The sequence below is a fragment of the Aquarana catesbeiana genome, linkage group LG02 (assembly GCF_042186555.1).
Source record: "Aquarana catesbeiana isolate 2022-GZ linkage group LG02, ASM4218655v1, whole genome shotgun sequence".
Taxonomy (NCBI): Eukaryota; Metazoa; Chordata; class Amphibia; order Anura; family Ranidae; genus Aquarana; species Aquarana catesbeiana.
The window spans coordinates 430,123,048-430,146,365 of NC_133325.1; the positions used below are offsets into that span (position 1 = coordinate 430,123,048).

Here is a 23,318-nt window from a genome sequence, read left to right on the forward strand (position 1 = left end):
TTCAATCCCAGAAGGCTTCAAGATTCTCACCTTAACACAGGATAAGAATAGCCATGTTTAGTTTAAATAAATAAGTAAAAGGGTTCATTAGAGTTGGCAACATGACACTAGGAAAGACTGGCTTAAACATACATACATACCACTGATCTGTCATCAGACATCACACACTTCATTCTTTAAAAAGTATAAAGGAAAATCATAAGAATGGCCTTCAAGTACTGAAAAAGTTGTCGATACTTTAATTAAAAAAAAGACAATCTTACAAGCAAATACAACCCCAATCAGTGGGCTCTAGCAAACAAAATGTGGTGACAATTTATTGGGGAATCTGATGGAGGTAAAGAAAGATGGAACAGCTAGAAAAGCAATCTGCGTTACAAAAGGCCTTGGCGTTTCAGATCTTCATATGTCTTTTTGTTGACAACATTCCCGCTGGAATCTTCATATTCCTCCTGTAAATATAAAATATTCTTCATTAAAGTCAAGCTATTAGACAAACTCAGATAAACACAGAGTTACAGCCAAGTCAGGTTGCATTCCCTATAGGATCCTTTAATTTTATGAAGGGAAAAGGACAGTCACCAGCTCTCTGCTCATGGAGCTCTGAGAACCAAGTGATGAGCGATCTTTGGTTGATCGGTTCTCAGTGTCAGAGCCTGCAGGGTACAGATAGGTGGACACAGGAGAAACATCCTGTGTCCACAGAAATAGAAAGAGTTTATAACAACTAAAGAAATCCTATTTTCTCTCTCATTCATAGAGGGACACAGGAAAACTTAAACCTTCAGAGCTTTAAAAATGCAGTCCAAGTGAGGGGTGGGCGGGGAGAGGGTCTGCAGCTTAAAAAGGGCATCAACCACTTCCTCAAAACATTTTTTACACACCTTGAAAAGGACTGTATTTACATTTTTTTTATGTCATGCTATATCTGTATCTGCACAAATGTTTCTCAAACCTATATTTTCAGTGTAGACAAAAAAAAAGATTTATGAAAATGTATTTTTTTTTTTTGTAGAAAATAAACAAAATGAGATAGATAATGGATAACAAATATGTCTAGCCTCAAAAACGGTGTATGCCACTGAAATGGCGAAAAATTACAGTAGCCAAAATCATCAAAAGGTCTCCGATTAGACAAAGTGGAGCTCTCCATTTTGTCCTATCAGAGAATGCTTTGCATTTATTCAGGTGCCCCTTGCCAAGAGGCCGACTTCCTGTGTTCAGAATGCATCAAGCTAGCTACTCAGCATGGGACATGGGAGCAAGTGGAGATCACTGAAGTAGCGATGTTTACTATGCCTCGGCTAGGCATGGTATACACATAATTTGTGAGGCAAGGCCTCCATGGATAGGACATGTTTTTCTAGCAGATCCCACAGATACTCGACTGGATTGAGATCTGGAGAATATAGAGGTCAAGTCAACATCTCGACTGCTTTTCATATCATTCCTGAATTTATCAGACCAGGCCACCTTCTTCCATTGCTCCGTGGTCCAGTTCTGATGCTCACGTGCTCATTGTAGGCACTTTTGGCAGTGGACCCAGGTCAGCATGTGCACCCCAACCGGTCTATGGCTACGCAGCCCTATACGGAACAAACTGCGATTCACTGTGTGTTTGGACACCTATTAGGACCAGCATCAACTTTTTCAGCAATTTGAGCTACAGTAGCTCTTCTATTGGATCGGACTACACGGGTCAGCCTTCACTCCCCACGTGCGTCAATGAGCCTTGGCCACCCATTGCAGTGTGTTTTGGATCATTGTCCATCTGTACTGCAAAGCCGCCCAATCAACTTTTCTGCATTTGGCTGAATCTGGGCTGACAGTATATCTATAAACACTGCAGAATTCACCCGGCTGCTTCTGTCACATCAATAAACACCAATGACCCAGTGCCAATGAAAGCCATGCATGCCCCTGCCAGCACACTGCCTCCACCATGTTTTACAGATGATGTTGTGTGCTTTGGATCATGAGCTGTTCCAAGCCTTCTCCACACTTTTTCCTTCCCGTCATTCTGGTACAGATTATTCTTAGTTTCATCCGCCCAAAGAATGCTTTTCCAAAACTGGTCTGGCTTTTTTAGATGTTTTTTGGCCAAGTCTAATCTGGCTTTTCTATTCTTCAGGCTTATGAATGGTTTTTGCACCTTGTGGTGAACCCTCAGTATTTGCTCTTGTGAAGTCTTCTCTTGATTGTAGACTTTGACAATGATATGTCCACCTCCTGGAGTGTCCTTCACTTGTCTGGATGTTGTGAATGGGCTTATCTTTACTATAGAGAGGATCCTGTGATCATCTACCACTGTTGTCTTCCGTGGATGTCCAGGCCTTTTTATGTTGCCAAGCTCACCAGTGCAGTCTTCTTTTCTCAGAATGTACCAAACTGTTGATTTGGCCACTCCTAATGATGCTGCTATCTCTCTGATGGATTTGTTTTAGTTTTTGAAGCCTTACAATGGCCTGTTTCACTTGCATGGACTGCTCCTTTGAACGCATGATGTACGTTCACAGCAATAGATTCCAAATGCAAATACCACACTTAGAATCAACTCCAAAACCTTTTACCTGCTTAACTGATGATGAAATAACGAAGTAGTAGTCCACACCTGGCCATTAAACAGCTTTTGATTCAATTGTCCAATTACTTTTGGTCCCTTGAAAAAGGGGGATGGCAATTCTTAAGAGCTGTAATTCCTAAACCCTTCCTCCAATTTAGATGTACATACCCTCATATTAAACCTGAGAGTGTGCACTTTCAGCCCCTATCCATTATTTTTTTTTTTTTTTTTTTATTTCAGGTACTTATATAGCGCCGTCAATTTACGCAGCGCTTTACATATCCATTGTACATTCACATCAGTCCCTACCCTCAAGGAGCTTACAATCTAAGGTCCCTAACTAACATTCATACATTATATAACTATAGCTTGAATATGTTTTGGTAAATGCATGAAAAATCTAAAATTGTGACAGTGTCCAAATATATATGGACATACTGTATACACACTATATTGTCAAAAGTATTGGGACACCTGCCTTTACACGCGCATGAACTTTAATGGCATTCCAGTCTTATTCCGTAGGGTTCAATATTGAGTTGGCCCATCCTTTGGCGCTATAGCAGCTTTAACTCTTCTGGGAAGGCTGTGCACAAGATTTAAGAGTGTGTCTATGGGAATGTTTGACCATTCTTCCAGAAGCACATTTCTGAGGTCAGGCACTGATTTTGGACGAGAAGGCCTGGCTTGCAGCCTCCGCTCTATTTCATCCAAAAGGTGTTCTATCGGGTTAAGGTCAGGACTCTGTGCAGGCCATGTAAGTTCCTCCACCCCAAACACACTCATCCATGTATTTATGGACCTTGCACTAGTGCGCAATCATGTTGGAACAGGAAGGGATCATGCCCGAACTGTTCCCACAAAGTTGGGAGCACAAAATTGAACGCCTTAAGAGTTCCCTTCACTGAAAATAAGAGGCCAAGCCCAGCCCCTGAAAAACAACCCCACAACATAACCCCCCCTCCACCAAATGATTTGGATCAGTCAACAAAGCAAGGGCCATAAAGACATGGATGAGCGAGTTTGGGGTTGAGAAACTTGACTGGACTGCACAGAGTCCTGACCTCAACCCGATAGAACACCTTTGGAATGACTTAGAGCAGAGACTGTGAGCCAGTCCTTCTCATCCAACATCAGTGCCTGACCTCACAAATGCAATTCTGGAAGAATGGTCAAACATTCCCATAGACACACTCCTAAACCTTGTGGACAGCCTTCCCAGAAGAGTTAAAGCTGTTATAGCTGCAAAGTGTGGGCCAACTCAATATTGAACCTTAAGGACTAATGCCGCGTACACACGGTCGGACTTTTCGTCTACAAAAGTCCGACAGCCTGTCCGACAGACTTCCTGCGGACTTTCGGCGGACTTGCAGCAGACTTTCTAACGAACGGACTTGCCTACACACGACCACACAAAAGTCCGACGGATTCGTACGTGATGACGTACACCGGACTAAAATAAGGAAGTTCATAGCCAGTAGCCAATAGCTGCCCTAGCATGGGTTTTTGTCCGTCGGACTAGCACACAGACGAGCGGATTTCGGGGTCCGTCGTAGTTACGACGTAAAGATTTGAAGCATGTTTCAAATCTAAAGTCCGTCGGATTTGAGGCTGAAAAAGTCTGCTGAAAGTCCGGAGAAGCCCACACACGATCGGATTACCAGCCAGCTTTAGTCCGTCGGCGTCCGTTGGACTTTTGTAGACGAAAAGTCCGACCGTGTGTACGCGGCATAAGACTGAGATGCCATTAAAGTGCACATAAAGGCAGGTGTCCCAATACTTTTGACAATATCGTGAATATAGTGCATGTATATATTTATATTACACACACACACACACACACACACACACACACACACACGATGGTGTACAGTTGAAGGGAAGAAGGAGATTACCCATCATCAAATAAAATCAAGGTCACCTTGTGTTTTCCATGTGTTAACTACACTAGTTTATTTCTGCTATCAGAAGTGTGCATACATCCTTCACACCCTGCAACGTACTGTAACAGATTATTAAATCTTAAAAACATGTACATATAATCGTCTACAATTAATTTAGGATTATACTTTCAAAGTGCCACGCCCCTGTATTGTAAATTTCTAGCAACGTATTCTGAAAGATGGGATTTTTTAGGCATATTAAAAAATGCACTGTTAATTATTAAACTAAAGCGGAGTTCCACCCAAAAGTGGAACCTCCACTTATTTGCTTCCTCCCCCCTCCGATGCCACATTTGGCACCTTTTCAGGGCAGAGGAGGGTACAGAGACCTGTTTTTGACAGGTCGCTGTCCCCACTTCCGGAAGACGGTGCCATCCCTTGGAAGTTCAGCCCCCTTCCTTTCTCTGCCGCTGGGCCAATTCGAAAGCGCAACACGCTTCGCACATGAGCAGCAGGGAACCGGCAGTGATGCTGAAAGGCTTCACTGCCAGCTTCAATTAGCGGAGATGGCGGTGGCAGCATCCGACAGCCGGTCTGAAAATTGGCTGGGGTGCCGACAACGCGGGCTCCCTGGACAGGCAAGTTTCCATATATACAATATATTTTGTATAGGTTTGTGGTAGGATATACTATTATGGATTTTCCACTGATTTATGTGGCATTCAGTAACAGCATGTGGGCAGCATAAATCGCAAACTCACTTTTGTTTTCAGAAAAATGTATAAAACATTAAACACAGACATAATAAAGCAGTATTTTTCATAATCAGAAAATACCAAAAAACCCCCAATGCATTTGATAGGGAAGAAATATTTTGTTTCTGGGTAACGCACTGTTGTGACATCAGTTGTTAGGTTACCACGTTAGAGGTGCACAATGGAGGCACCTGTGTAACAGTGACTGTGTTACTGGCAAGCAGAATATATACCTTTGAGGGATCTGCAAAACCCCTAGGGGCTTTGTTTCCTATAAACGATTGTCATAGCACTGAAGTGAAAGTAACTGGAAATAATAACGGTTTTGTGCAACATCATATGCCTTCATTATATATTGAGTTGTCAGGACCGTTTGTTTTCAGTGAGAATGAAAATGACATCACTGGCTTACCTCTGTGTCAGGCTGCCACCTCTCTAAAGCCTTCTGCTGCTTGAGTTTTGACCACACTAAAAAAAGAAAAAATAAAAAAAGAAAAAAAATAAATATCACATTGTTAACAACAACGTCAGGGTAGCACTTACAGACAGGACCAAAGACAAACTCAGAACTTTTTAAAAAGGCAAACATAAGTAAGGATCGTCAAATTTTCTTGCAAAGCATACACAGGCTGAAGTGTCACACAAAAATGGATTACCATTTTAAACCATAATCAGAGTTTACCTTACACTATATGCACAAGTAAGATCGATAGTTACTGGGGGAACCATTTTCAGCATAAGAATCCCTTTCAGCAGAAAAGTAGGCCACCAGTCTTCAATGATTATGTCTAGAACCGCAACAGGTTTCCATTATGCTTGCATTTTTTTTTTTTTGCTGAAAGCTTTTACAAATTGCTCTCAGTTCTACATACGGTTCATTTAGAAAACTGCCATACCAATGAAAAGATTTTTACTTTTTTATTAAAACAAACTAAAAAGCCTTCAACTCAGAGTTGCAGCATTTGAAAGATGTGCACAGCATTTGTTCAAAAAGTGTGAAAGCACCTGTCATGCTTATTGGTCCAAAAATAATCAGATAACAAACGACAAGGAATGTGCCCATATTTACTCACAGGAAACGGCATCTTCTATCTGTGTGACATTAGCAAAGTGAGCTGTGTTTGGAATGCCCAGACAGCGCATACCATGTGCATGCCTCCATTCCTAGTAATGAGATCAGAGCAGAAAGAAATTAGTGGCAGATTACTTGTAATGCTTCTAAAAAAAAAAAAAAAAAAAAAAAAAAAAAAAAAAAAAAAAAAGAGATATATCTCTTTAATTGTAGAACATATTAGAGAAATACTTACTGCGAAGTGGCGCTGGAAAGCCTTGGGCCCTCTGTAGGTGTAATTTCCACAAATCTCACAGTTGTAGTTTATATTAAGTCCATGCAATTTGTATAGCCAGTACGGTATAGGCTACAAAAAAAAAAAAAAAAATGATGGAAAAGGAGATCACAGTTTATTATATATTGTTTTATTACTTGACTCCTGGGTGGCTATAAACCAATGATTTAAAATAAATAAATAAAAATGATTTTTTTTGACTTAACATCGATTTTTAATTTTTTTTATTATCAAATTTATTTTAATAAAATGCTTTTGGAGTAAAAAATCTATCCAAAGATAGTTTTCTATTTAAGATACAATAATAATTTAGTTTATTCAGCATTAAATGGAGTTTAGTTATGTAGCATGAGGCTGTATATTCTGCAATATTTAAATTTTTTGGTAAACTCATACAATGAATCCAAGCTCTGCAAGCTGAGATAACAAGCACTGCATTGATGCATTGACACAATGTCACAGTAACCATGAGATAAAACAAAGTTCAGGGATATTCCTTTATCCCATTGTTTTGCAAATCTGTGTACACTGCAAACTGTATGATTGAATCGGTTCTGATATTGCCGTTTTACTAATCTGACAGCTTATTATTCTAAAAAGGAAACCTTCATTTTGTTTGCAAATATTAAATATTTTAACTACCAGTAAGAATAAGTCCTTCATTTAAAGAGCACCTGTCATTTCAGATCCATCATGGCAGCGCCACGTCCCTTACCTTGTTGTGTCACTGCAGCATTACCAGCCGTCCCATTAAAGTGAATGGGACTGTCGGTAAGTCAACGCGGGTCAGAGTAGGAGCCTCTGCAGTACACAGATGACAGTTGCTCTTTAACCACTTGCCGACCAGCGCACGCCGATGTAAGTCGGCAGAATGGCGCTGGTAGGCAAGAGGGCGTACAGTACGTCCCCTTTAGGAAGCAGTGTCGCGGGCGCGTGACCGGACTCTATGTCCGCTGGGCGCCCGCGATCGTGTCACGGAGAGAAAGAACGGGGAGATGCTTTTGTAAACAAAGCATTTCCCCGTTCTGCCTAGTGACAGGACAGTGATCACAGCCCTCTCACATCAAGAGCTGTGATCACTGTCCTGTGTGTTGAAGTTCAGCCCCCTAACAGAATCACTCCCTAGGACACACTTAACCCCTTCACTGCCCCCTAGTGGTTAACCCCTTCACGGCCAGTGTCATTTACACAGTAATCAATGCATTTTTATAGCATCGATCGCTGAATAAATGACAATGGTCCCAAAATAATGTCAAAAATGTCCGGTGTGCCCGCCATGTCGCAGTCCCGATAAAAATCGTAGAACTCCGCCATTACCAATAAAAAAAAAAAAAATTAAAATGCCATAAAACTATCCCCTATTTTGTAGACAGTATATATTTTGCGCAAACCAATCAATATACGCTTATTGCAATTTTTTTACCAAAAAATATGTAGAAGAATACATATTGGCCTAAACTGAACTATCACGATTTTATTTTGCAGGATGTCTGATTATAATGTTTTGGGGTGTTTTATGTTCTTCAGGCTTAAAATTAGTTTTTAAACGTGTGCAAATAAATGCTGAACGGCTCTGGAAGTGAATAAGTTGAGGAATAACTGAAGGGGAGCTGCTACTTAGGTGAAACATTGAACAAAATGGTGGCTGCATTCTGAGAACACTTCAAACTTAAAAGTGAAGTAAAATGGTTTTGGATCATAACACTCATTCTTTTGTGTAACTTTAAGCTGAAACTACCTAACTTTGTAAACTGGATTTTGTTTTTCAAGTGTTAAAGTGGTTGTAAACCTTTAGGCCCCTTTCACACTGGGACGGTTTGCAGGTGTTATTGCACTAAAAATACCGCCTGCAAACCGCCCCTAAACAGCCTCCGCTGTTTGTGCAGTGTGAAAGCCTGAGGGCTTTCACACTGAAGAGGTGCGCTGGCAGGACGGTAAAAAAAGTCCTGCGAGCCGCATCTTTGGAGCGGTGGAGGAGCGGTGTGTTCACCGCTCCGAAACCGCTCCTGCCCATTGAAATCAATGGGACAGCGCGGCTATACCGCGGCTATAGCCGCGCTGTACGAGCGGTTTTAACCCTTTTTCGGCCGCCAGCGGGGGTTAAAACCGCACCGCTAGCGGCCGAATACAGCCGCAAAAACGACGGTAAAACAGCGCTAAAGATAGCGCTGTTTTACCGCCGACGCCCCCACCGCCCCAGTGTGAAGGGGGCCTTACAGACCACTTTGACCTACAAGTAAGTCTAGATTAAGGCTTACCTGTAGGTCCAAGAAATATCTCCTAAACCTACACGGTTTAGGAGATATTTGCAAAAAGACAGGCACCGCTGTCTAGTGCGCATGTGCCATAGACATCGGCACGCAGGCGCACTGAGCATGCCACTGCTAACGGTGACATGCCGTTAGTGGCGGCTCCCGTGCGCATGCGCGGAAGTGACGTCATCACGGCTCCGGCCAATCACAGCGCCGGAGCCACGATACCCGGAAAGAAGATGGACGCTCCGTAGCAGAGGGGACAGAGGTGACATCGCAGGCTCCTGTGTCAAGTAAGTGACACATAATTATGCTTTACTTTTGCAGGGAAACAAAGAGGGAAGTAAACCTATCAGGGTTTACTTCCTCTTTAAGGGGGGGGGGGGGGGGAATGAAAAAAGGAGTATACAGCTCCACCTGCTGGCAGTAAATTAAAACAGAAAAAGTTTATGAATACTTCAAATATAAATAACAATGTTATAGCAACAATATTAGTTATAATTTCATTAGTAATAAATAGTAAAATAATATTAATACTCATTTATAACACACACACTATATATTATATATATACACACACACACACACACACATAAATAAGAGATGGGATTGCTGCAAAAAAATATATTTTAAATGAAAAGATTTAAAAATACATGGTATTCATGGTAATTTTTAACTCTTTTTATTAAAATATATTTTTGTGCAGCAACCCTAACTTTTTATATTTTAGCACTTGGGAAGGTCTGGTTGCATTTGCACATACCTTCATGACCGACGTGTACCTCACTCTTGGAATATATATATACACACACATTTTTTTTATATATATATATATATATATATATATATATATATATATATATATATACCCATATATACACATACATACGCACACACTGTAACCAACATGGTATATAATGATAAAGTGCAGATTACAAAGAAAAAAAAAAAAAAAAAAAAAGGCATTGACCTTTCCATCCCAGCCAAGTGGAAGGTTTTTGGGGTTATAAATTATTTCATTTTCCTCATCTTCACTTTCGCTCTCACTGATCTGCTCATCCTCTTCTTCCCTCTCATCACCTGTTCGAGCCTGCTTTCGCTGCACATTTTCATGAGTCAGGTGTCTCTGCTCCTGCAATAAATGTAAACAGACAAGATGAAATAAGAGAATACTGACAGATTGTGTTAAAGGGTCAGTTCATCCTAAACCAATATTTCAACATTTAACAGATGCTGGACAATTAAAGTGGTTTTAAAGCTTCAAGGTTTTTTTCTTTACCTTAATGCATTTTCTGCATTAAGATAAAAAACCTTCTGTGCTCTATAATGTGTATTTGTCTCAATTAAGAGCACTAAGTGTCATCTCTGTATTTCTGTCTGCTGCTTCATTCCTCTGCTATCAGCATGAATCACTTCTGACAAATTTTCCTGACACCAAAAGAAAAAGGTGACAGAGGAGGGAGCTCCAGCTGATTGACAGCCTCGGCTATGTCCCTGTGTGCTGTGTGAAGGTGGGGGGGGGGTCCTTTCCCTGCAATCAGTTCTCAGAGCTCTCCTCGCTGAGCTCTGCAGAGTGTGACTTCAGCTCTCTGCTCCATTTTTTCTGTACTCTCACAAGCCCTTTCACACTGGGGAGGGCGTCGGCGGTAAAGCGCCGCTATTGTAAGCGGCGCTTTACCGTCGGTATGCGGCCGCTAGCGGGGCGGTCTTACCCCCCGCTAGCGGCTGAGAAATGGTTAAAAACCACCGCAAAGCGCCTCTGCTGAGGTATAGCCGCGCCGTCCCAATGGGCAGGAGCGGTATATACTCTGCTCCTTCACCGCTCCGAAGATGCTCCCTCGGGGCTTTCACACTGGAATGAAAGCAGCGGCACTTTCGGGCCGGTTTGCAGGCGCCATTATTAGCGCAATAGCGCCTGCAAACTGCCCCAGTGTGAAAGGACCCTAAAGGAAATCACTTTTCTTGGCATATAACCAGTACTAACCTTATCAAGCAATAATTAATAAAATGTGTGCACCATTGGTCTTCATTTTAGTGAATTTTAAGAGAGGCCATTGATTTATTGTTATCCGACATTAGACAAATCATTAATTTGCCTGCTTTAGCGAAATACAAACAGGTATTTAAAATAAAAAAAACAAACAAAAAGACGACTTACAGATAAGATTTCAACATATTCATAAACCTGAGCTTCAAGGAAGGCAATGTCCTTATTCTTCTCTGTGTCTCTGTTAAAATATACATATTGCAAAATTAAGTTTCTTTGTAATGGAAACATCATACACAAATAAATACAAGGCACTTAAAGAAGAAGTTCACCTCTTTAAAAAAAATAAAAATAAATGCACATATTTTGCAGGTAAAAAAAACAAAAATGTGCATGTATTACTTTTTTTTTTTTAACTAGGAGCCTGGAAAGCATTTCACCCGCAATCAGCAGATCATGGGTGCAATGCAGGGCTCTAGCAGACTGTCAGGCTGGGTTCACACTATTGTGAATTGGATGCGGGATCCCCACATTCCAATTCGCAATAGCGGGATAATGTGACTGGCTCTTTTTGGAGCCTGTTCACATACCTCCGATGCGGCTCCGGTGCGAATTTACACAGGAGTCCTGTGCGTCTTTTGGTACGTTTCAGGTCCAAATTCAGCCAAAAGTTTTAATCGGGCCTGAAACGTTGAATCAGGATGCACAGAACCCTTGCTTGGAGCCGCATCGGCATCCAGTGTGAACCCAGCCTAAGTGTAAGAAGTTTGCTCACAACTGGTACACAAAGACAGGAACCACCAATGAACTACCTGGGGGTGCTCAACAGCACCCTGGTAGTTCATTGAGAACTACAAGCCGACACCCACAAGGGATGTCGATAGTTGTAGTTCTCCCATTCACAGAACCCTGTGAATGAATGACCCAATCGGGTGGGCTGAACCCCGCATAGACGCGTTTCTTTTAACTTGTGACAGCAGGTGTGGGGAGAAGAACCCCTTTGGTGGCACAACAGGTGAATAGGGGTGCAACATGTTACAAATAGTGAACTTATCCTTCAACCACCATTTCACCATTTTTAAGTTCAGAAGTATATGCATGCGCCAACAGTTTGCAATAAACCACTCCCAGAACTACTGTTCACAGAATAATAAAAACCCCATACCCCAGGTGCACCTGAAACTCTCTGTGATAGAGCCTGCCTACCCAGAGCTGTTTACATACCTGTACTACATCCAACATGACACGATTAGTGAAAAAAGCAGTCAGAGTTAAAAAGGGACAATCTCCCAAGAAGCTTCAGTCACATGAGATTGCTCCATTCAACTCTACATGCAGGTAAGAGACATTCAGAGGAACAATGCAGACAAACCCATGGCCTTGTAGATGTCATGGAGAGGTATGTGTACATCTGTGGTATGAGGTTTTAATAGCTGTATTAGGAAGGCCCAGGAGATGGTTAAGTGCACTTTGCATGAACTAGCATTTAATCTAAATATATTCCCATTGGGAACACTTCAAACTAATTCCTGATCAAGAGACCACAAAGTGATGTGAAAGCTCAACAAGAGAACAAGCAGAAACAAAACACATTACAAAAGGTATTGGCTGTTTCAAACTTTACAGAAAATATTTGGCTAGAGCTCCAGCTTAAAGCGGAGCACCACCCAAAAGGGAAAGCTCCACTTGTTCGCACCCTCCCCCCCTCCACTGCCACATTTGGCACTTTTTGGGGAGGAGAGGGAAGAGAGTACCTGGTTTTTACAGGTACCCGCTCCCACTTCCGGGTAAGATCACCGCGGAAATCTACAAATATGTCCAGCCCCTCTTCCTTTTCCCCACTGCCTTTTGGGACACACACGGGTCCCAGAAGACGGCAAGACCATTCACAGTTTACAGTGTGATTTGTGTATGCACAGTAGGAAACCAGCAGTGAAGCCTGAAGGCTTCACTGCCGGTTTCCCTTAATGAAGATGGGGGCGCCTGCACCCGAAGCCAATTGAAGAATTGACTCGGGTGCTGACATGGCTGGATGCTTGAACAGGTCAGTGCCTTATTTAAAAAAATCAGCAGCTACAGTATTTGTAGCTTTTGACTTTTAAAATTTTACTTGGGGACACTGGAGCTCCTCTTTAACTGAACATCATGAACCTGAACTTTTAATGATATTCTTAAGGTGATCCTGTCTTACACCAAGCCTGCAAGAGAAGAGGCAGTCGACTACCTTTATGGCAGTCCGTTAAAATGGCACTGTTTTTTCACACCAAGGTCTGTTTGTAGGATGTCCCATTTCACCTTTCCCGGATGTCAGTTCACAATTCTTAACTAACTTATAACAATATAAAGAAGGAGACAGTGTTTGTTGTGGTTAATCTGTTTACTGATAAATTGTTGGGACCGTTCTTGTGATGAGAAACGATCATTAATTTTGATTTCCTCCTCACGTGCTTTGTATTCTATGTATCCTGTTATCTGAAAATCTCCTGCATTAAACAGTGTTTAATAGAATATAGGGGGCTGGCAACTCTAGGCATCCGTAAAAGTCTTTATTTGCTACAGAGTGGTAAGGGGCAAAAACAGTCTACATGTTTCAGCGAGCTGGCAAGAGAAACCACTTTGTGTGACAAAAGTTAAAATTATTTGTCCCAACTGAAGTCAGTGGTTGGGAAGCAGCAAATTGAGTGTGTTCTCTTACAGCAGGGGTACTGAATTAAATTTCGTGGAGGTGCGGTGAAAAAATGTTTTTTCCAGCGGAGGTCCGAGTGTCATATTGGTGCTATGACTCCACATGATATCCTTTACATGGCAGCCTCCGTGCATGTCACAGGCCCTCCATTACAGACCCCCATCACAGACTGACCCATCACAGACCCCCCCCCCCCCCCCCCCCCCATCACGGTCCTCTCTTGATAGTAAACTCCTGTTCCAGCACCCCCCCCCCCTCGCCACAGAGTCCTACCTCACAAGACGTGCAGCGCCCAGACTTTTCAAGGTGGGTAATAGATTGCTGGGACCACCCCGCTGTGTATCGCTTACCTTAAGAAGTCCTGCTCTTTGTCTAGAGAAGCTGCGTTGCACGTCTTGTGTGAATAAAACAAGCAGAGTGTGGGGAGAGGGCAGTGCAGCGATCTAATCTAAGTGACAGACCCATGCGCGCCTGCCATGCCGTGAACGTAGCAGCAGCAGGCAGGTGAGCCAGGGGCGAGGAGAGGACAAACAGGCAACTATTTGGTGAGGCTACAGTCCGGCATTTAGTGATGTCTATCTTACAGGATTGGCAGTGTGCACAAGCAACTATATCTATAGTTTTAGTTTGTTCTGCCTTTGTAAACAAACCTGGAATCAAATCAAATAGTTCAAAGAAACTGTATTCGACAAAGCAAAAAAAAAAAAAAAAAAAAAAACTAAAAAACTCAGAAATATAAATGACAGGTACCGTCTTATCCCCCTTGCCTTAGGGTTTTTAGTGAACAAAGAGGGATCCAGTGAATCCAGAGATTTTCCTTTTGTGCCGAACAGTCTCTGAGCTCTTTCTTCAAGGGTTCTATAGATTGTAAAAAAAAAAACAAACAAAAAAAAACAAAAAAAAAAAAAAAAAACAGGTTTTTACATTTATCTGTCTGACCTTTTACACAGTATGCTTACACTGTTTGCAAACACTGTCGCTTTCCCCATTCAGGGCAAAATCTCTTCAAAGCCCACCCCCTGACCCAGCTAAATTCACATCCAATCTGATCTGCTAAAACCAGACTCATCCATCTAGCAGATCTGATGGCAGACAGGTGTAAACGGACAGGTGGTCCTTTACATCCAACCACCCATAGAGGAGAGCGGGCTGTGACTGTCTGCTCTGCATAAGTGAAGCGGACACAGACCAGCCATCTGCCTGCTTAGCGGGTATCAGCGGACTCCTGGCGGAGTCTGTCCCACGTGATAGGGTGCTAACGCTTTAACATCAGAGTTCTGTGGTGGCATTGCAGTGCTCGAAAGTCACAGTAGGTCTAGAGAGAGGTGGATTTCCGCCCTCTTCTGAATGCTGGAGCTAGCCAGAAAGCCAGCAGCCCGGGATAGGCATCTGCATTTCCACGTTGTCGATGGCAGGCCCACCTGCACAATAATGCATGGCACTGTGCAAATACAGGAGGTGGCAACCCTGACACACCAAGACAGCACCCTGGTTGAGAAACATTGGTATAAGGTATAGTAGTTTAAATCTACAGACTTAAAAGTTTGAATTAGAGGGCCAAAATGATAAAAACCCCCCTAAAAAAGTAAAATGCGGCACTACCAACACAAAACATAAGCTGACCCAGCCTAATACTCAATTAGATTAAACCAACCTATGCAGTCATAACTAAGGCCAAATAGGATAACAAACATATTTTAGAAGGATGCTTACAGGGAGGGCATTAGGATGATCAGCAGTCACTGTAAGCTCCTCCCAAAAGTCTGGCAATAGCAGCCCTCCCATTTCTCTCAAGACAAGTGCATTTTAACTGTTGCTGAAACTATTAACACAACATTAGACTGCAATGCAACTTACCCTCCACATTTTAGACCCAGAGCAAGCAAAGCAGATTTCAATCTGTCTAATCCAAGTGAAGCCAATTCCTGGCAGTAAAGAAAAACATGCACAATTTATTAGAATGTAGATATGTACACAACACATGGTTGACACTCACATTTCCCAATTTAGTTCTGCAACCACCCATGACGCGTTGCATCTAACCTGTTCACAAGGCCACATTGTACTGCCAATTCATCATGGAATACACACCAGCTCAATAGCAGGAGTGAGCTTGTTTACAAATGTGACAGCTGACTTTAGACACTGTAACAAAAGTGATCAGGTGGGTGTAAAACATTATGATCTGACTTGACCTTCGACAAAAAGTTCAGGCTGCTGAAAGGTAGGAAATGAGGGAACCCATATTCCTTGATCTCCTCTGCATAGTGCAAACTTGGAAGAGCTCAGTTATAAGATAATTCTGCGTTCAGAGCGGTGAAATTCTGGCTGTGCCAGGGTAAACAGCAGATTATGTATGATGATTTGTCCCCAATCTGCTTGGGCTTAATGTAGAGGAGACATTGGGGGGGTCAAAGAGATCTCTAATGCCACTATATAGTACACCTGTCTCTCCATATGTACTCACACTGTAAGCCATTTGGGACGATAATAAGTACATTTAAAACAATAACCTTAAAATAAAAAGCAGGTGGTTGAGTCATGGTTTTACTGCCCCAAATGCTTAGCTGCTATTAGTACACACTGCCACAGGTTGAATTCAACAGTCTGTACAGCTGCCAAACATGACCTATTCAAGTAAACAGGGTCCTGCTGCAACCACATGTAATGGTTAACAAGCAGAGAGGAGGCAACGTGGCCTCAAACCACCTGGTAGCTTTTAATCCCCGAGTCTTAAAATACTGAGGTTACGAAGTATCAAAAATTCCACATCATATACTACATATACCCTTCAATTTCTGTTACTTGGAGTATAGTTTTAAAAACCTATCCCAAAGCAGCGTTTGGATATGTATTAGACAAAGATATTGCTAAACACACTATCAAAAAAATGCCAAAAGTAATAAAGTCTTACTTCCCACGATGAAAAAGCAGAGAGATCCAAATGAGCTCCAGCATGTGTCAGAGCACTGCTAGTCTCTTTCTAAACGAGAAACAAGCAACACATTAGTAATATTAGAAACATTTACAACTCTGCTTTTCTTCAATACAATTCAAAATTGCACAGAATTATCCATCTTTATTTTTCCTTAGGAACAGGATCTCTATACTCATATACTGTAACCACTAATATTAAACTGCAATTTCGTCTTCTCTTTTTAGATACTACAGTATATAATTTTGCATGTAATAAATTACCCAGTAAACCTAACAGAACATTACCATCTAGTGGCTATACAGAAAAAGGTAAAAATATTAAGTGTTATAGGTCAATTTTATATTGCATCTAAAAGAAAAAAAAAAAAAAAAAAGCCGATTTGCTTTTCATTTCAACATGCCTCGGTATTCTCAATCTTCAGCACCACCTAAATTATTTGAAACGCTCCCTTCCACTTAGGCTGCCCATTGTACTGCTGGCTGAGAATCTACCAGATATAAGTAAATACAGAACATCGTGGGGCTTATTACAGAAAGATGTAAGGAATGGTTTGATTATAAAATAGCTGAAATTGTTCCTGTGCTATTCTTGACTGATGCGGACAGGTTTTTAATGGAACATGCAAGCTATCTGGCAAAGAAAGGTTGATTTAGACTTTCAGTCAATACCAGCCTGCTTATGGGCCATCTCTTACTTTCCAGATACATCTTTAATCTCCTTTCAGTGCTATTAGTAATATTATTTGCTTACTGGCCATCCTGGAAAGGTCCCCGTCTCCCATTTCTTCTCAAATTCATTCTGTATTTTTCCAAAGAGCTCATTCTGATCTAGCAGAGGTTTTACCCTATCTGTATAATCTTGTAAGTACTCCAAGAGCACTTCCAAATACCTGTGAAAAGGGGGTAACATAGGTCATTAATATACACACACATATTAATATATATATATATATATATATATATATATATATATATATATATATACACACACACACACACACACACATACACACACACACATATAGAACACTAACGAGGAACATTAATGAGATGTTAAAGACTTAAACAAAGGACAAAAACAAATCCACATTTATCAAAACCAGAAAATATATAAAGTTTTCTTTAGACAAATCTTGTTCCCAATACCCAAGTAATATTTACAAAAGTAGGATATACTCAAGAAGGATCAATATTAAAATACCTTGAGTATGATCTTCAATTACAGTAAAATGCAAGAACACTGAAAATATTTTTATATATATATATATATATATATATATATATATATATATATATATATATATACACACACACTCTCATCGAACACTTTATTAGGTACACCTATTCAATTGTTTGGTGACACAAATTGCTGATCAGCCAATCACATGGCAACAACTCTAATGCCGTGTACACACGACCGGACTTTTCGACCGAACTAGTCCGACGGAACGAATCCGTTGGACATTCCGATCATGTGTGGGCTTCATCGGACCTTTTGTATCGAAAATTCCAACGGACCTAGAAATAGAATATGTTTCAAATCTTTCTGACGGACTCGAGTCCGATCGAAAAATCCATTCGTCTGTATGCTAGTCCGACGGACAAAAAAGGACGCAAGGGCAGCTATTGGCTATGAACTTCCTTATTCTAGTCTGGTTGTACGTCATCACGTTCGAAACGATCAGACTTTGGTGTGATCATGTGTAGGCAAGTCCGTTTCATGGGAACTCCGTCGAAAAGTCCTTCAGAGTTCAGGCGGACGAGAAGTCCGCTCGTGTGTACGCGGAATTAGGCATCTAGACGTGGTGAAGACGACTTGCTGAAGTTCAAACCAAGCATCAGAATAGGTATGGTTGGCATGGTTGTTGGTGCCAGACGGGCTGGTCTGAGTATGATCTACTGGGATTTTCACACACAACCATCTCTAAAGTTTACAGAGAAAGGTCCAAAAAAGAGAAACTATAGAGTGAGCGGCAGTTGTTTGGACGAAAATGCCTTGTTGAAGTCCGAGAATTGACAGACTGGTTTGAGATGATAGAAAGGAAACAGTAACTCAATTAACCACTTGTTACAACCAAGGTATGCAGAATACCACCTCTGAATGCACAACACATCAAATCTTGAAGCAGATGGGCTACAACAGCAGAGGACCACACCGGGTGCCACTCCTGTCAGCTAAGAACAGGAAACTGTGGCTACAATTCACACAGCCTCACCAAAATGGGACAATAGAAGATTGGAAAAACGTTGCTTAGTCTGATGAGTCTCAAATTCAGCTGCGACATTCAAATGGTAGGGTCAGAACAACATTAAAAAGTATGGATCCATCTTGCCTTGTATCAAAGGTTCAGGATGGTGTATGGTGTAGGCGATATTTTCTTGGCAAACTTTGGGCCCCTTACTACCAATTGAGCAGCATTTAAACACCACGGCCTACCTGAGGATTGTTGTTGACCATGTCCATTCCTTTATGGACTACAGTGTACCCATCTTCTGATGGCTACTTCCAGCAGGATAATGCACCATATCACAAAGCTCAATCATCTCACCACTGGTTTCTTGAACATGACAATGAGTTCACTGTACTCCATTGTCCTCCACGGTCACCAGATCTCAAACCAATAGAGCACCTTTGGGATGTGGTTGATCAGGAGATTAACATCATGGATGTGCAGCTGACAAATCTGCAGCAACTGCGTGATGCTACCATGTCAACATGGACCAAAAACTGAGGAAAGTTTCAAACACCTTGTTGAATCTATGCCATGAAGAATTAAGGCAGTTCTGAAGGCAAAATGGGGACCAACCCGGTACTAGCAAGGTGGACCCAAAAAAAGTGTCCGGTTTGTGCATATATATATATATATATATATATATATATATATATATATATATATATATATATATATATATATACACACACACACACACACTGATTAGCCATAGCATTATGGCCACCCAACTAATATGGAGTAGGTCCTCCTTGTGTTGCCAAACAGCCTTGACCAGTCAAGGAATTGATTTCACTAGACCTCTGAAGGTATGTTGTAACATCTGGCACCAAGCCATCAGCCGCAGATCTTTTAGGTTGAGAGGAGCAGCCTCCATGTATCGGACTTGTGTTCCTCAAACCATTCTTACCATGTGGCAGGGTGCATTATCCTGTTGGAAGGGGACACCATTATCCTGTTGGAAGGGGACACTCCTATCACGTAATACCATTTCAATGAATCAGTGTACTTGGTCAGCAATGTTTAGGTAGATGGTATGTCTCAAGTAACATCCACATGAATGGCAGGACCCAAAGTTTCGTAGCAGAAAATCGCCCAAAAGCATCACACTTGTCTCCCCCAGCTTGCCTTCTTTCTATACTGCATCCTGGTAGCATCTCTTCCCCAGAGATGCACACGCACTCCTCCATCCACATGATGTAAAAAAAAGCATGATTAAATCAGACCAGGCCACTTTTTGCTATGGCTTTGTGGTCCAGTTCTTAAGCCAACGTGCCCATTGTAGTCGCTTTTGGCTGTGGACAAGGGTCAGCATAGGTCTGGCCATTACAATATGGGCCTTGTCAAAGTCCCTCAAATCCTTACACTTGCTCATTTTTTCTGCTTTCAACACATCAACTTCAGGGACAACTTGCTGTCTAATGTATCACTTTCAGATGCCATTGTAACAAGATAATCAATGTTATAAACTTTAACTGTCAGTTGTCAATGGTATGGCTGTTCAATTTTTTTATACACAAATATATACAGTATCTCACAAACGTGAGTACACCCCTTACATTTTTGTAAATATTTTATTATATCTTTTCATGTAAAGCTGAAGAAATGACACTTTGCTACAATGTAAAGTAGTGAGTGGACAGCTTGTATAACAGTGTAAATTTGCTGTCCGTTCAAACGCAACAAACCCATTAATGTCTAAACCGCTGGCAACAAAAGTGAGTACATCCCTAAGTGAAAATGTTCAAATTGGGCCCAAAATTGTCAATATTTTGAGTGGCCACCATTATTTTCCAGCACTGCCTTAACCCTCTTGGACATGGAGTTCGTCAGAGCTTCACAGGTTGCCATTGAAGTCCTCTTCCACTCCTCTATGATGACATCACTGAGCTGGTGGAGGTTAGAAACCTGGTGCTCCTCCACCTTCCGTTTGAGGATGCCCCACAGATGTTCAATAGGGTTTAGGTCTGGAGACATGCTTGGCCAGTCCATCACCTTTACCCTCAGCTTCTTTAGCAAGGCAGTGGCCATCCTGGAGGTGTGTTTGGGGTCTTTAAGTTGAAATACTGCCCTGCGGCCCAGTCTCCGAAGGGAGGGGGATCATGCTCTGCTTTAGTATGTCACAATACAGGTTGGCATTCATGGTTCCCTCAATGAACTGTAGCTCTCCAGTGTCGGCAGTACTCATGCAGCCCCAGATCATGACACTTCCACCACCATGCTTGACTATAGACAAGACACACTTGACACCATCTGAACCAAATAAGTTTATCTTGGTCTCATCAGACCAGAGGACATGGTTCCAATAATCCATGTCCTTAGTCTGCTTGTCTTCAGCAAATTGTTTGCGGCCTTTCTTGTGCATCATCTTTAGAATAGGCTTCCTTCTGGGACAACAGCCATGCAGTGTGTAGCATATGGTCTGAGCACTGACAGGCTGACCCCCCCACCCCTTCAACCTCTGCAGCAATGCTGGCAGCAATCATACGTCTATTTCCCAAAGATAACTTTTGGATATGACGCTGAGCATGTGCACTCAACTTCTTTGGTCGACCATGGCGAAGGCCTGTTCTGAGTGGAACCTGTCCTGTTAAATCGATTGGCCACTGTGCTGCATCTCAGTTTCAGGGTCTTAGAAACTTTATTATAGCCTAGGCCAGTGATGGCGAACCTTGGCACCCCAGATGTTTTGGAACTACATTTCCCATGATGCTCCACTACACTGCAGAGTGCCTGAGCATCATGGGAAATGTAGTTCCAAAACATCTGGGGTGCCAAGGTTCGCCATCACTGGCCTAGGCCATCTTTAGGTAGAGCAACAATTCTTTTCAGATCCTCAGAGTTTTTTGCCATGAGGTGCCACGTTGAACTTCCAGTGATCAGTATGAGAGAGTGAGAGCGATAACACCAAATTTAACACACCTGCTCCCCATTCACTCCTGAGACCTTTTAACACTAATGAGTCACCTGACACCGGCGGGGGTAGAGGGGGGGGGGGGGGGGGGGGATGGCTAATTTGGCCCAACCTGGAGATTTTTTTACTTAGGGTGTACTCACTTTTGTTGCCAGCGGTTTAGACATTAATGCCTGTGTGTCGAGTTATTTTGAGGGGACTGCAAAATTTACACTGTTATACAAGCTGTACACTCACTACTTTATATTGTAGCAAAGTGTCATTTCTTCAGTGTTGTCACATGAAAAGATATAACAAAATATTTACAAAAATGTGAGGGGTGTACTCACTTTTGTGAGATACTGTACATACACACGCATGAAAATTAAAAGAAACAGTACAACCACTGATAAAAGCACTATTTGACACACCATACAACTACTAAAATTCTTAAAACCACCAACCGTTTGTATTCTGCATTTTTACGTTCTTTTGGAATGTCAAAAAGTTGGTCAAATGTCGTTAAATATGTGATGTAATCCAGTTTCTGAAAATAAAAGTAAAAAAGAATTGTTCACACACATTTAAGGTAGTATTCACCAAACCTGCCCTCAAGTCCCACTAACAGTTTTGCAAGGAACCTTGCATATCCACATTTGGAATAATCAGTGGTTCAACAATGAAATTTAACCACCTGAGTGCATATCCAGAACAAATGACCAATATAAATGGAGAAATTAAAGTGGAACTTTTGTCAATTAAGCCCCGATTTATCACTTCATGCCGACCTATTTTTGCAGGTATAGGTATATAAAACATAAAAAAAAAAAAAAAAGTGCCCATACTGTTTAAAATCCAGTAATAGATGGTCTCAACTTACCCTGCCCATGCTCAATTGCTGTCCATTTTTCAGAGGCCAATCTGCTGACAGCCTAAAGATTTACTGCCGCTAAGGGGTTCTGGGCTTCAGCAATATGGCAGCCTCCAGCAAGAAGAAACAGGAGCAATGCTGGAGGCAGTTTACAGCACACATTATTTTGGTAGCATAATTAATAATGTGGAACGTATGTACCTTGCTAAAGAACATTATTTTTATCAAGTTGTAATGGGTACAGTTCCACTTTAAAGTAAAACCTTTTTTATATTTTCGGTTGGAGTGGGGAAGGATTGGAAACTTTAAAGATTTTTGTGCTTTCTGTGCTCTTCTGGGAAAATGATTCCCTTTAATAAAAAAATGTCATACTTACCTGCTCTATGCAATGTGTTTTGCTCAGAGGAGGCGATCCTCCTCTTCTGGAGTTACCCCACAGGCACTCTAGGCCCCTTCTTTTCTCCGTGTGCCACCATAGAAAGCCACTTCCTATGGTGGCACGTTTGGGCTCGATCCCAAGCAGGGATGTGTGCATCCAATGACACACATGTGGTTCGGGCCCAACCCCTGCTCCCTCCTCACTGGTTTTAATTGACAGCAGCAGGAGCCACTGGCTCCTGCTGCTTCCTTCATATCCAGTGAGGAGAGAGAAAGGGGGAGCTGAACATAGAAGGTATTTTTCCTTAATGCAGAGAATGTATTAAGGAAAAAAAATCTTAAGCCTTTACACTTTAACCACTTCAGCCCCGAAAGGATTTACCCCCTTAATGACCAAGCCATTTTTTGCGATACAGCACTGCCTTACTTTAACTGACAATTGTGCGGTCATGCAACGTTGTACCCAAACAAAATTAACGTCCCTTTTTCCCACAACTAGAGCTTTCTTTTAGTGGTATTTGACCATAATTACTTAC

General features: G+C 41.8%; 1 protein-coding gene across 1 annotated transcript in view; it reads right to left on the minus strand.

Annotated features, from left to right (window-relative positions):
- Nucleotides 1-216: 216 nt before the first annotated feature.
- The window catches only part of SF3A3 (splicing factor 3a subunit 3), a 51,831-nt gene continuing 28,729 nt past the window's right edge, over nucleotides 217-23,318 (minus strand). The window contains exons 7-17 of the mRNA XM_073615514.1: nucleotides 21,998-22,080; nucleotides 17,161-17,299; nucleotides 16,387-16,455; nucleotides 15,330-15,397; nucleotides 14,223-14,330; nucleotides 10,958-11,027; nucleotides 9,770-9,931; nucleotides 6,509-6,619; nucleotides 6,275-6,365; nucleotides 5,614-5,669; nucleotides 217-452 (exon numbers count right to left, since the gene is read on the minus strand). Of these exons, the coding sequence (XP_073471615.1) occupies nucleotides 375-452; nucleotides 5,614-5,669; nucleotides 6,275-6,365; nucleotides 6,509-6,619; nucleotides 9,770-9,931; nucleotides 10,958-11,027; nucleotides 14,223-14,330; nucleotides 15,330-15,397; nucleotides 16,387-16,455; nucleotides 17,161-17,299; nucleotides 21,998-22,080 (1,035 nt within the window). The 3' untranslated portion in view covers nucleotides 217-374. The remainder of the gene's footprint in view (nucleotides 453-5,613; nucleotides 5,670-6,274; nucleotides 6,366-6,508; nucleotides 6,620-9,769; nucleotides 9,932-10,957; nucleotides 11,028-14,222; nucleotides 14,331-15,329; nucleotides 15,398-16,386; nucleotides 16,456-17,160; nucleotides 17,300-21,997; nucleotides 22,081-23,318) is intronic.